The sequence below is a fragment of the Centruroides sculpturatus genome, unplaced genomic scaffold, assembly GCF_000671375.1.
Source record: "Centruroides sculpturatus isolate CEXI.00-Female unplaced genomic scaffold, Cexi_2.0 scaffold124, whole genome shotgun sequence".
Classification (NCBI taxonomy): domain Eukaryota; kingdom Metazoa; phylum Arthropoda; class Arachnida; order Scorpiones; family Buthidae; genus Centruroides; species Centruroides sculpturatus.
In genome coordinates, this window is record NW_019384390.1 from 446,101 (window position 1) to 460,050 (window position 13,950).

At 33.0% G+C, this 13,950-nt stretch overlaps 1 protein-coding gene across 2 annotated transcripts in view; it reads right to left on the bottom strand.

The window, feature by feature from the left end:
• Window positions 1-1,627: 1,627 nt before the first annotated feature.
• The window catches only part of LOC111618220 (SH2B adapter protein 1-like), a 33,056-nt gene continuing 20,733 nt past the window's right edge, over window positions 1,628-13,950 (bottom strand). The window contains exons 3-7 of one of the 2 annotated variants that reach the window (XM_023359701.1): window positions 10,186-10,301; window positions 9,333-9,409; window positions 7,465-7,626; window positions 7,108-7,295; window positions 1,628-5,278 (exon numbers count right to left, since the gene is read on the bottom strand). In XM_023359701.1, coding sequence (XP_023215469.1) covers window positions 4,874-5,278; window positions 7,108-7,295; window positions 7,465-7,626; window positions 9,333-9,409; window positions 10,186-10,301 — 948 coding nt within the window. In that variant the 3' untranslated portion in view covers window positions 1,628-4,873. The remainder of the gene's footprint in view (window positions 5,279-7,107; window positions 7,296-7,464; window positions 7,627-9,332; window positions 9,410-10,185; window positions 10,302-13,950) is intronic. The other variant, XM_023359702.1, reaches the window with a different exon arrangement.

The window sequence follows — 13,950 nt, forward strand, 5'->3', positions numbered from 1 at the left end:
TCAACACAACTAAAGTGGGGGACCTAGTGAGTCAGAGCTGTAGTTACAGAGGAACTATGAGGTAGTTATTCCCCTTCAGCTTAGTCAGCAGTGCCCATATGCAGTATATATAATATATGCTTTTGCTTTCAAACTTTTCAAACTTATTAGTTACATAGTTCCAAGGATAAATTTGTTGATTAAATTAAATCTATGACCATACAAATAATTTGGGTCCTTACAAAATATTCCTTTTTAATAATCCAACTAAAGACAGATGGCTAACAACTTAAAAACCGACGAAATGACATTAAAAAATACATACAATACAACTGACGCCGACCTTTTCTTAGAGTATCCGATGCCAAAAACACGGCATTAAACACGGCATTATGAAGCTGTTCCAGTTTTCCACCAGAGGTCTGCAGATAAATGCAAATTGATTTTTACCTGAGTGATATTGTGAAGAATTTTAATGCTGTATTTTTGGCATTGGATCCTCTAAAAAAAGGTTGGCATCAATTGTATTGTATTGTATTTTTTAATGTCATTTCATCGGTTTTTAAGTTGTTTGCCGTCTGTCTCTAGTTGGATTATTAAAAAGGGATATTTTGTAAGGACCCAAATTATTTGTATGGTCATAGATTTAATTTTCAAACTTATGTTTTTTACACTCAGACTATAGTTAATAGGCCTAGTGCTGGTTGGAAAAGAAAAAATACCAGTCAAATTTGGATGTGCATGTTATGCAAAGGTTTAATTTCCAATCTAACTATTTTCTATGGAATATATACCAGAAATTTGTAGTACATATATTAAAAAGTAGATAATCATATTTATTTATACAGATCTTACAAACTTTTATTTTGAACATGAAATATTTAAAGTTTTGTAAAATGAAATCTGTATGTATACTGCTAGCCATTAAAATTGCTGCACCACGATNAATATATACCAGAAATTTGTAGTACATATATTAAAAAGTAGATAATCATATTTATTTATACAGATCTTACAAACTTTTATTTTGAACATGAAATATTTAAAGTTTTGTAAAATGAAATCTGTATGTATACTGCTAGCCATTAAAATCGCTGCACCATGATGGTATGCAATAAACATGAAATTTGATGAAAGCAAACTATTAGCATTTCAACACATGCTTGCAAAGCAGGTAGGAGTAAAGCCACCTACAGTCTGTATAAAAGGGAAGATTGTAAAACTGGTTTCTCATACAGATATTACATTCGCATGTTGGTTGTTTGTGTAAAGGTTTTGTTATGCCTCGTGTAAGGAGGAAGGAGGAAGAATGCCTACCAATACGTGCCAGAGTTTGATCGTGATAGAAGCACGGCCTACGGCAGGAGTCGGCAACCTGCGGCTACGGAGCTGCATACGGCCCTTTTAATGCATAATTGAGGCTCTTTTTAAATTAGTTAATAATATACATAAATTAAAATTTTTATTTTGTTATAAATAAAAGGAAAAGATAACTCATANGCCATTAAAATTGCTGCACCACGGTGGTATGCAATAAACATGAAATTTGATGAAAGCAAACTATTAGCATTTCAACACATGCTTGAAAAGCAGGTAGAAGTAAAGCCACCACCTACAGTCTGTATAAAAGGGAAGATTGTAAAACTGGTTTCTCGTACAGAAATTACATTTGCATGTTGGTTGCTTGTGTAAAGGTTTTGTTATGCCTCGTGTGAGGAGGAGGAATGCCTACCAATATGTGCCAGAGTTTGATCGTGATAGAAGCATGGCCTACGGCAGGGGTCAGCAACCTGCGGCTCTTTTAATGCATAATTGAGGCTCTTTTTAAATTAGTTAATAATATACATAAATTAAAATTTTTATTTTGTTATAAATAAAAGGAAAAGATAACTCATAAACTCCACTAATATTTTTTAAGAGACTTTCTAATTTCACTAATCACTTGTCATTTTACCTATAAAAGCATTTATAAAGAACACAACATCTAGTTGTATTTATCAAGTCTTAGATGGCACAAAGTGTAAAAATTAGAGTATGGTTGTGAGAAATGTTTATTGTACTGTAAATAGGAAAGTTTCCTTACTTTTATGACTGAAAACACAATGTTATTTGTCTCTAGAATTTATGACTGTTTTTATAATGATTCTAGAATTTCTCACTTACAGTGTTGCTCTTGTGTTGGTAAGTGGTCTGTAAATTTTCTGTTTTTAGTTTTGTGTTCTATTGGGTATCTTTTATATAGAAGTTAATCTACTGTTTTATCAAGTAAGTTTATTATAATCATAATATTTCCGGAGATTATTATCTATTTGTTTTCTTGCGCTTAAGATATAAAAAAACAGGTTTTTAGATAATTTTTCTTATTTGTTACATTGGTAGAAAATCACTGTTCTACTTTTTATAATTAATATGGCTGGAAAAAAGAGAAAAGTAGAAGAAAATTGAGAAGTGAATGGACTGAATTCTATGCAGCAGTTTCAAATTTAACAGGATTCCCAGTGTTTAATATGTCAAGAAAAGTTTTTTAATAACAAAAATCACGACTATTGTAACATGGATAATAAATAATTGAATTGCATTGTGTTTTATTACAGCACCTTTAAGTAAAGCACAAATAAACCCATTTTAACAAAAGAAAAAAAAAAACATTTTATGCTCAATTTTTAAAAATGTATATTTTTAAAAATTGAGGTGGCTCCATAAGTATTATTTCAGTAAATGGCTCTTTACGAAAATAAAAGGTTGCCGACCCCTGGCTTACGGGAACTGCAGTTTATTGTTTCACGCTATTGCTGCTCACGTTGGTCCTGATTCCATGACTGTCACAAGAATATGGATTTGATGGGTCCAGGAAGGCCATACACAATGCTGTATGGTATCTCAGCAGCCTCTGGTCAGTAATGCCTGTGAGGACAGACATCTCTCCACATGGTCTTGTGGAATCGTACAGTCACATCAAGTACCCTGAATAAGGGTATTTGATGTGACTGAACTGTGAACTTGGGTCATTTTCAGAACAAGCATCTGTACAGATGGTGCCAGTGCAATGAGGTCTGCCTACAATGGTGCAGTCAATGACAAATGCAGACACAGGAGTGGCATCACAATGTCTTTTTAGACAAAGCCTGGTTCTGCATACAGCATCATTATGGCCATATCCATATCCATGTGTGGATCCACTGAGGAACAATCATTGCCAGTTTGCATTCATCATGCAGGTCCATCATCTGGAGTGATGGTATGAGGTGCCATTGGGTACACATCTTGGTCACCTCTTGTTCATATAGTCCAGTAATTTGGACAGCTGTGGTTAGATTTCTGATGTGTTAAGGCTTGTAGCTATGCCCTGTCTTGAAAGCCTTCATAATATTACCTTTGAACAGGACAATGCATGACTGCATGTTGCCCATGCTTTCCTGATCTTCCTGAATATAGTGTGTTCAACTGTTGCCCTGGCTAGCATGTTCTCCAGATCTGTCACCAATTGAGAATGTCTGGTCAATGGTTGCCAAGAAACTGGCATGCTACCACTCGCCAGCCAGTACAATAGATGAACTCTGGCATAGAGTTGAAACCACATGGGCAACTATACTCATAACTGCCATCCAAACTGTTCAACTTGATGCCCAGTCAGATTACAGCTGTTATTTCTGCCAGAGGCAGCCGCTCTGGGTACTGATTCCTGCATGCTCTGTACCTCAAAATGACCTGTCAATTTAAGCATGTCTTCCTCCCATTATACTGTATATGTACAGTACAATAAATATGATTCTGCTATTTGCTTTCCTTTCTGGTGTAACATTTTTAATGGCCAGCAGTATAGGACAGGAATGGAACAACAGTACACAACTAAATTATTTTTGAAGAAAGGTGGGTTACATTTCTTTTTTTACTAAAGATTAAATAAATTTTGTAAAAGATTTGAGATTCAAACCTAGAACAGCCATGGAATACAAATTTGTAGAAACGTGATCACACCACCTCTTAAGACTTTATAAATACCGTTACCAGTGCAAAAAGCCAATGCAAACATGATTTAATATTGTTCATTTTATTGTTATAGAAGTGAACAAAAAGCTTTTGTTTATGTTTTGTATAATTGTCATACACGCCATGAAAATTTTGTGATAATGCTTTGTATTATGAGAAGAATCTACTTATAAACCAATCAGTTAACATGAAGAAGTCTAATAACAACTTATTGGATTGATATTTTAAGACGTATGTGGCCAATTACATCTTGTCAACACAACATCAAAAGATTTCAAAATGCCAATTTTATTTTTATTTATCATATTAAGTAGATTACAACTAATTTGTCAAATAGACTAGCATTATTTTGTAAATAATAAAATCCAAATTTCATGCATAATTATAATTTATTTGCCACGACAGCAGCATTGGAAGATTTTCACATTTCAAAATGCAAATTCTGTGTATACTTTTAATACAGGAAAAACACTCATGATTGTGCAAAATAATTGCACTGAATGATAAAATTAAATTCCGATGCATGCAAGTCTTCGATATTCAAGTCACTGAGTAAATTATGATGAAAACTTCGGTCCTTCGGATATTTCCATATAATCACTCACATGCAACACTATTCACAAAGAACCGTATTCCTAAGTTTCTTCAGACTTCGAGCAGAATTAAGTTGCTAAAATGAAAATCGACAAAATCTATTACTATTTCACAAAAACGTAAACGGTTCTGTTGTTGTTCCGTCAGACGAACAATCGGGAAACAGAAATGCACTCTCTATTCGGCTGCCTATCGACCGCATTTGCCATAAAAGCTAAATTGTCGTTTTTCAATGTTTCGTTGTCTACCAAAGACTAACAGACGAGATGAGCGGTGTCTCGGAATCCGTTCGAGAGATCGAGGACGGACCTCAGACAAACGAGTAGGTGTTTTCCACAGCTCTGCCGTGCACGTTCTGGGGATGATGGTGATGGGACTGCAGGTTCTCCAGAGACTGACTCCGTACCCGGACCGAACCTCCATAGGTCACGACGTCTCGCAGCTCCGGAACGCTAGGAACACGGTGTGCATGGTTGCCGTTGGAGTTGTTTGCCGCGGGCGTGTGAGAAGGCGACGCCCTGGCAGCGTGCGCAGTGCTCGAAAGCTGCGTACCCTCTAGGTTGACCACGAACTCGGTCAGCGTGACGTCGGAGGCACCACCCGATTCCAAGGGAATGGGATGCACACGGAAATGTTCAAGCATGTCAAATATCGTCTGAAACCATAGGTGTTGAACTCTACACTGACCTTCGGGATTAATTGTCATACGAAGATGCTGCAGAATAAAATTTAAGATTATTTTGTTAATTTGAATAAAGTATTAAAATACAGACTAAATGAAATAAAATTTAAATCTGACAAAACATTTCTATGCAGATTTGGATTTGCAGCATTATTTACATTGATATACTGTGAAATTTTTACTTTCTATTATTATTTAAAAAAAAAAATCATCATCATCCACAAAGAAAAACATTAAAAGTTTTGACATATTTTACCCATTTAATAAATGATGTATACTTCAGAAAAGAAGAAAATATAATGTATGTAATATAATTTTATCAATTTTTATAATTTTTTTAAAATTAACTAAAATATTTCTAACCAAAACAAAAATTAAAATGTTCAGCTATTCAAATAAAATAAAGAAAAGTATTGATTATCGTCTCCTGTAATGCTTCATTGCAAAGTTTCACAAATAATGAATTTTTATTCTAGTAGAAATTTTTATATTATGGATCATTTTCTCATAATTAAAATGCAAAAGTCTTGAGTCAAATAAACCAAACTTTGATTATGTCAAAAATATTTACTTCTTCAGCTACGCACTTCAAGCAATATTCATACCATTTATTAAAATTCTTGCAATCTGTGACCCTTTCATTTTGATAAAGATGTCAAAGTCTGCAGGAGAGATGAGACTGTAGAAGTACATGTGATGAGGCATTGTTGTGTCGAAGAATCCAGCTTTTGCTTGCAACAGATGAAACCATTCATGTTACTGTATCACCGAGGTTACCGATAATGTCAATATAATACACTTTTTTAATGGGTCTACTCTCGGGACAAACTTGTAAGACACTGATTTTTCTTGATAGGAAAAAACTTTTGTTACAAAAAATTCTTTTCTTCACAGATCCATGAATGTGTCTTTTTGAAGAGGCAGATTTCAATGTTGATGAGGTGCATTTGTCCAGTGGATCATAAAAATCCAGATTTAATTGCCAATAAGCAATATTTAGATTTTCCGGGTCTTTGTCAACTGTGTCGATCAGTTTATTTTCTCATCTGTTAACGTCCTCAGAACAATGTGAGAATAAACCATGCATTTTCAAGTTACGCACGTGTACATTGCCATATATCATGATAACATTTTAAGAATTTCATATGGCTATCCAGTCTATTGATTGCTAGTCTCTTTGTAAATGACAATGACAGATGACAATGTGTTACATATACAAATGTATGAATGTTGTAAACATTTTAAAAAGGGATGTGAATCAACAGAATAGCCAGCCAGCTTCAGCAAGAAATGAAAAATAATTTTCAGAGTTTGATGCAAAATGTAATTGCTTAAAAAACTTTGTAAAAACTATACTGAAATAATGCTACTCTTGATAGCATCATTTCAGAATTCCAGCATTGCAAAAAACAACATACTCTAATACTTTGTGTTCTAATCTATCCAAATACAGGCATCCACCATAAGTTAAACAAGTATCGATGTGTGTAAGAAAACATTCAGATATGTTTGAAGTTTTGATTTTGCACAGCAATGGCTATGACACCATTCTTTTATATGGGAAAATTTAAGAACGAATATGATAATTGCCGTAAAACACTGTTTATGGGAGAACTCAATAAAATTAGTGTTTTATGGATTATAACACTTTACAATTTGTTGATTGATTTTGATGATATGAAATAGGAAATCATTTCTGTTCCATCAAATACCTTCGCAGAAGAAGACATTTCATTTTGTATTATATCAAAATATTACAATTTGTGTTTAATTATTTCTACAAGATTAATGCAAATTTATGAAAATTTTGAACCATATATGTAACAGTTATATTTTATCAGTGTATAGATAAAAAAATTTACCTTTGCACGGCCTTGAAAATTGAAAGTTAACACGTATTCTCCCTTTCTAGTTTCACTCTGACGCACCAGAAAAACTCCGTGGCCGATCGGTCCCTCTCGCAGCACGAGTTGGGCCGCGTCGCTGCGAGATAGCATCCCGTGAAACCAAGGATATTCTTGGAGAGTCTGATAAATATCGGGCCCCGTATCTAATATATATATAAAAAATATATCATTGTGCAAAACTATTTCAAAAGTTCATTAAAAAATGTTCTGGTTTCTGTCTGTCTGTGTGTATTTTTTGGTTCTTTTTAATTGTAATTAGAACACTAACAACAAAAAGGTGTAATGTTTTAGCAATTATAAAATATTTTATACCTGTTTCTCTTTCATTTGGTGAGACGACTAGTTCGCTGCTTCCATTTCCACCAGACGCCGACGAAGGATGGGCACTGTTTGCAGGTCCGCTTATTGCGACGCCACGGGGAGGTAGTTCGGGAACTGGATCGGGACTGGCATCGGGTGTTGCATCATCACTCTCTATTTCATAACAGAATAAGTTCATAGTTTTTTACACAAAAAATTTTAAAATAATTAATTGTTTCCAACTTTTATAATTAAGGAGGAAGAGAGTTTTTAATTTTTCCACCTCATCATTCTTTTGTGTTTGATCAAGAATTATGCCATTTACATTTTTGAATACAGATGACCAACAAAGAAATTAATTAATGTAAATTTGACATTCACCATATAAATTTGCAATTAGCCAATGTTTATTAATCACAATGTAGCATTATCCTATGTCTTGTGGGCATAGAATAATGCTACATAAAATGTCTTCTCTTTCTGAGAAGAAAGTAGCAAGATGGAACAAACTATTATATTTTATAGGTATTTAATTTTATCCTTTATTATATAATTTTTAATAAAATAAGTTTTTCCATCTTGCACTAAAAAGGTAATTAGAAATTTTTTGTAATCAGATAAATAGTAGTTTGGTTACAGCTATGAATAAATTAATTAAACTAAGACAGAAAATTTTTGGATAAATTATTGATTGTAATATCGCTTGAATATCGAAGTAGCTCACAAAGAGATTTTATTAAATTTGACAATAATGGCATGCTAATAAAGTGATTTGGCTCAGTTTAAGAACATTGCCATTTTGGTTTCTTGTCTAATTTTCTTTCAAACTGAAGAAAAACCAAATAATCGCTACTATTATTTTTAGTTAAGTATTTAATTATATGAAAAATTAAAAGACAACTGGTGAAAAAAATCATCCCTAGTAAAAACAAATTAATTTATAAAACAAAATTTTACTTAATGCTTACATTGGAGAGCACACTACATAAGTAATTCAAATGTTAAAAACATTGAGAAATACGTAGACCGTTTTTTCAAGCTCCAATGGTCCATAAAACAAAGAAAAGGGTAAATAACAAAATGAATTTATTACCAAAAGTTAGGTACAAACATGGTTACTTTTTGACATAATCACTGTGAAGATTGAGGAATTTGTCATATCTGTGGACGAGCTTTTCAATTCCCTTGTCATAGAATGTTGCCGCCAATGACTTGAGATGGGCCCTAATGTTGTTTTTAAGATCGTCATTAGTCTCAAACCTCTGCTTTCTTAGCCACTTTTTCTGTTCAGGAAAGAGGTGGAAGTCACGTGGCACTAAATCGGGGCTATACGCTGGGTGTTTAAAGACGGTGAAGACTTCCATCCAGCTTGGAACTTTTTAATGTGTGAAGACTTCCATCTCTTTCCTGAACTGAAAACATGGCTAACAGGGCAGAGGTTTGAGACTAATGATGATCTTCAAAACATTAAGGCCATATCAATTCACTGGCGGCAACATTCTATGACAAGGGGATGGAAAAGATTGTCCACAAATATGACAAATTCCTCAATCTTCACGGTGATTACGTCAAAAAGTAACCATGTTTGTACCTAACTTTTAGTAATAAATTCATTTTGTTATTTACACTTGTCTTTGTTTTATGGACCATTGGAGCTTGAAAAAAAAAAAGCTGTCCTCGTATATATATTTTAATAACCCAAAGTATTTTGGTTATTATTTTATAATTGTTCTAGATAAATAAATATAATTTTGGCACATTTATGACAAATGATAAGAAACAAAATCATCTGAAATTGCTACTGAAAGAAAGAAAAACTTTATGGATCTTACCACTTTAAATTTAGTTTTAAAAAGTTACATATAATAAATATAACTTACTTTTAATGTTTGTAGCATTTTGTTTTTCTCGTAATCTTGTGAGACTGTCAGTTGGTACGGTAGGCAGACGTGGTCTACTGGGGGAAAATTTAACAATCGATTTTAGGTATTATTCATAAAAAATTTAATATTTAGTAGATGAAAAATTAATAATTATTTGATGTATTAAGTAAATTAAGTAAACAAAGTCAGAAAAACAGTCTTAATAAAAACTGTTTTTCTGACTTTGCAGAACCAACTATCCAGTATAATAAGTCCTAATAATAGATATGTCCTAGTTGACGATTTAAGTTTTAAATTATATAAATTAATTTTATATATGTAGTAAAAGTTAACATTTTGTTTTTTTATTTATGCTGTTTTATAAAAGTTAACTGTGTACATATTAATGATAAGATAAATCCCATTTTGTTTTGGAAAGGTAATTTACAGATTAACCATACCTCATGTCATTATCAATGGGTAATTCACTCCTTGGTTGCATTTCTATCAAGAATTTATGCAATACAAATGATTAGAATGCTTTATCATACTACGTTTTACCTTGCATTGGATTAATTTATATAAAATTTATTTTGTAAAAAACTTTTCCCTGTTTAAATCTGCAACCATCCAGTTTAGAAGCATTGTATTTATACTACTACATACAGGATGTCAATATATAAATTGTAATGCATGTGTAAAATATAAACTAGAATTACTTTTAACTTTCGAACTATCTACCGAATGATGTCGATAGTGTGAATATTTCTGTGTAAATATACAGAGACTAATCGGTTTGTAGATCTCTTCTATCCTGGTTAATTTTATACAGTTTTAAATACTGGATTCTAATTTCTGGAAACATACTTACGAATTTTCAGTACTAGTATCTCCTAAATGTCTCATGCAATATTTCACGGTCGCTAACCAAGATTTCATGTCTTCCGAATCGTGAGCTTCGATGACGTACTCCATGTGATTTTCCGCCTGCAAATTTCATTTATCTTTTATTAAAATTTACTTATAGTAATAAACTATCAAATATTACACTATAATTAAAATATATTTTGAATTTTGACTGAAGCATTTTAACATTTTCCATTTCTGAAAATGTTAATATTGAAAAATTCAGAATAGAATATTATAGTTTAATACACCTTAATGTAAATATTTGGTCAATACTTCAACTCTCACACAAAACTTCAGGTTGATTTTTTATTGTTTTATTTATGTACACAATGGCAAATCTTTATGACTTATTATCTGATAATATCTATAAAATTGATCTAATATTTTTTTTTATTATATGCAGATGATAAATCAAGTTTATTGAAATAAATAAAAAGAAAAAACTAGTAGATCATAAATAACAAAGGAAAGATATAAAAAACAAATAATTCATTCATTCATTTGTTATAGAATTTAAAAAAAAAAAAACTTTTTAAAAATTTTCTTTTAAAGCCAAATGCGATGATCAATCAGCCAAAAATTTATTGATAAAAATGCCAATAAATGCAAGTATTATTTCTAAACAAGTAAAATGGCAAAGCCGTTCTTGGGACAAGACCATCTCTCGGAAGCGTGAGCAACGCATGTGCAAATCTCGCACTTGCGCCTGTTTGTAGAAACGGTCTCAGCATTTTGTATTTTCCCCTGACTACCTATAAGTCTGGTTTATTTTATGTGCGCATGATTTGGGCACCAAATACTCTGTGCCAAATTGCAACTCCTGACATGTACTGTACTCCTTCATACCTCTAAGGTGTGAAGCCATTGACAGCAGTGTGATTTTAGACAAGACATAGTCTCGTCAATTAACAGAAGTGATAAATATTGAGTAATTTATCATCAAATTAATTTTTTTGAAAATTGTTTAAATGAATTTCAGAAAAAAAATTTCAAAGAATACAACTTTTAACTTTTTACTGTTGAGAAGTTATGCAAATATATTATAACAAATACATATTTCTCAAATTGTGTAAAAGTGAGATGAAATCTTTTTTTATTCCCAAAGTTTTAATGTACTTAGCTGTATAAGAATAATGACAAGCATCATCTTGGCTATAAACTCACCTTCAAGCAATAATCCCCATTAAAAACTGCCAAATACTAATAGTAATATCTATGACCAAACTAAACTAATAGCAAAATTTTTAACATGTTTCTTGTTTTTGGGTTAACATATTTTTACAAAAACCTTTGTTACAGTTTTATAGAAATATATATACATATATGTATGCATACTCACTCAGAATAATTAGAAAATAATATTGCAGCATATATGATTTTGAAGCTGAAATTTCATATAAAACAGTTTGAGATCATGACCAATCCACCAAAAAAGTTTTGGCCTGATTGCAGATTTAGGCAGGAATACCTTATAATGCCCTTCGAATTCCAATCTTGTTATTTTATTCAATTAAAATTTAATTAAACTGTAAAAGTTTGACTTGTATACAAGTTTGGCCGAATGTCAATGTAATATTATTTATTATTTATCTTTGCCTTTTCCCATGTTTATATGGGATCGGCATTTCTTTTTCTATTATGTTTCCTCCATTTCTTCCTATCTAGGGCATCTTCTCTCTTAAATCCCCTCTGATTCAAGTCTTCCTCCATCTTGTCTTTCCAATGAAGCCTTGGTCTTCCTCCCTTTCACTATCAGTTTTCCGATCCTCTTTCCAACATAATCTTCACTACTTCACTCTATGTGACCAAACCACCTCAATCTGCATTCTTGCATCTTCCTGCTCAAGGGTCCAACCTTAACAGAACCTCTAATAAACTTGTTCCTTATTCTATCCTTCCTTCACACTCCACACATTCATCTCAATATTCTCATCTTTGCCACCTCCATCTTTCTTTCTTGGGCTCTTGTGATTGCCCATGTCTCAGCCCCATACAACATTGCAGGTCTAACAACCGATTTGTACAATTTACCTTTCAGTTTGCAGCTAACTTTCTTGTCACATAACACACCACTCAATTTCTTCCAGTTCAACCATCCACAACGAATTCTATGTTGCACTTCCGACTTCAATCCTCCTGTCTCGACAAAGGTCCCTAGATACTTAAAACTCAGAAACATAGGAAGCGGCACATTTTGGATTTTAATATTGCACTCGTCCCTGCCATTCAGTCATATAAGCTGTTTTAGTTCTGCTAATTCTCGTGCCCCTTTTTTCCAAAACTTTTCTCCATTCTTCCAGTTTCTTCTCAGCCTTGGTTTGGGAAGGTTCACACAGCACAATATCATCTGCAAACAGCATACTCCATGGAGCACCACATTTTATGTCACAAACCAACATGTCCATTATCAGGCAAAACAGATAAGAGCTAAGGGCCGATCCCCAATGTAAACCAACATTCGTGGAGAACCCTTCTGTACGACCCACGCTACTCTTAACTTGAGTCTCCACTCTCTCATACATTTCCTTGACAAGCCTAACATTTTTCTGGAACATTCTTTTCCCTCAAACATCTCCATATCTCTTGCCTTGGTATCTATCATATGCCTTTCCATCAGCTGTTTCAAAGCAAAGATAGCATCAGTCATACCCCTTCCTGGCATAAAGCCAAACAGTTCCTCTCCAATCTCAGATTCCTGTCTAATCCTTCTTTTGACAATTTTCGCCCAAATTTTTATAGTATGGACAACAACTTTATACATCTGTAGTTTCCACAATCCTGTACATCCCCTTTACCTTTAAAGATTGGCACAAGAATACTCTTCCTCCATTCATCTGGGATCTTATCCTGCTGCCAATTTCTTCATAAGGTCCCAGAGGATATCAATCCTCTCCTTACCCAAACCTCTCCAAGTCGCCACCAGAATCCAATCGGTTCTTACTGCTTTTTTGCTTAATTTCCCTAAGCACCCTTTCCACTTCTTCTCTGCTAATATCTTGCACCACTCCTTCATTTTCCGTTCCATCTTTGAATAAAGTTCTGGAGTTTTCCTCATTCAATAAATTCCCAAAATATACTTTCCATCTTTCCTTGACCCTTTTGTAATCTTGTAATGCCACTCTTTTATCATCTTTCATCAGTTTAATAGAGGAAAAATCTTTTGATGGCTTATCTCTTGCTTTGGCAATTCTCATCAACTGCCTTTCCTCACCTTTCCTTTCGAAAGCTTTATAAGCCTCTTCTAAAGCCTTTGCTTTCGCAATAGCCACTGCCTTTTTAGTCTTTTATTTTTATTATTATTTAAAATCAGTGTAATAGATATTATTTCATTTATTTTCTGCTATTTCCATAAGAGCAAAATGGCCTTTTATTTTGTATCCATTTTAGATTTGGCCACAGACCAAAAGGGCAAGTAGTGAAGGACAAAACCAAACCATTCACAAAAAATTTGAGGATCCAAGCAACATTTCCTTTAAACTACATACATACACAAAATAAACTAAAGTGCACACATCTTTTTCTTTTTGCTATAGATTGGGTTTTAGATCTATGATGCTAATAAATTGGTGAACTGGACTCGGGTTATATTAGGATTAAAATAATATAAGAAATTCAACTTTGTGATTTAATATGTATTACTGTTACTTACTAAATACTACTACTATTAGGGCCCATTCAGAAATGCTTACTGATTAGTTGATTGTAGCAATGAATGACATTGTTGGTA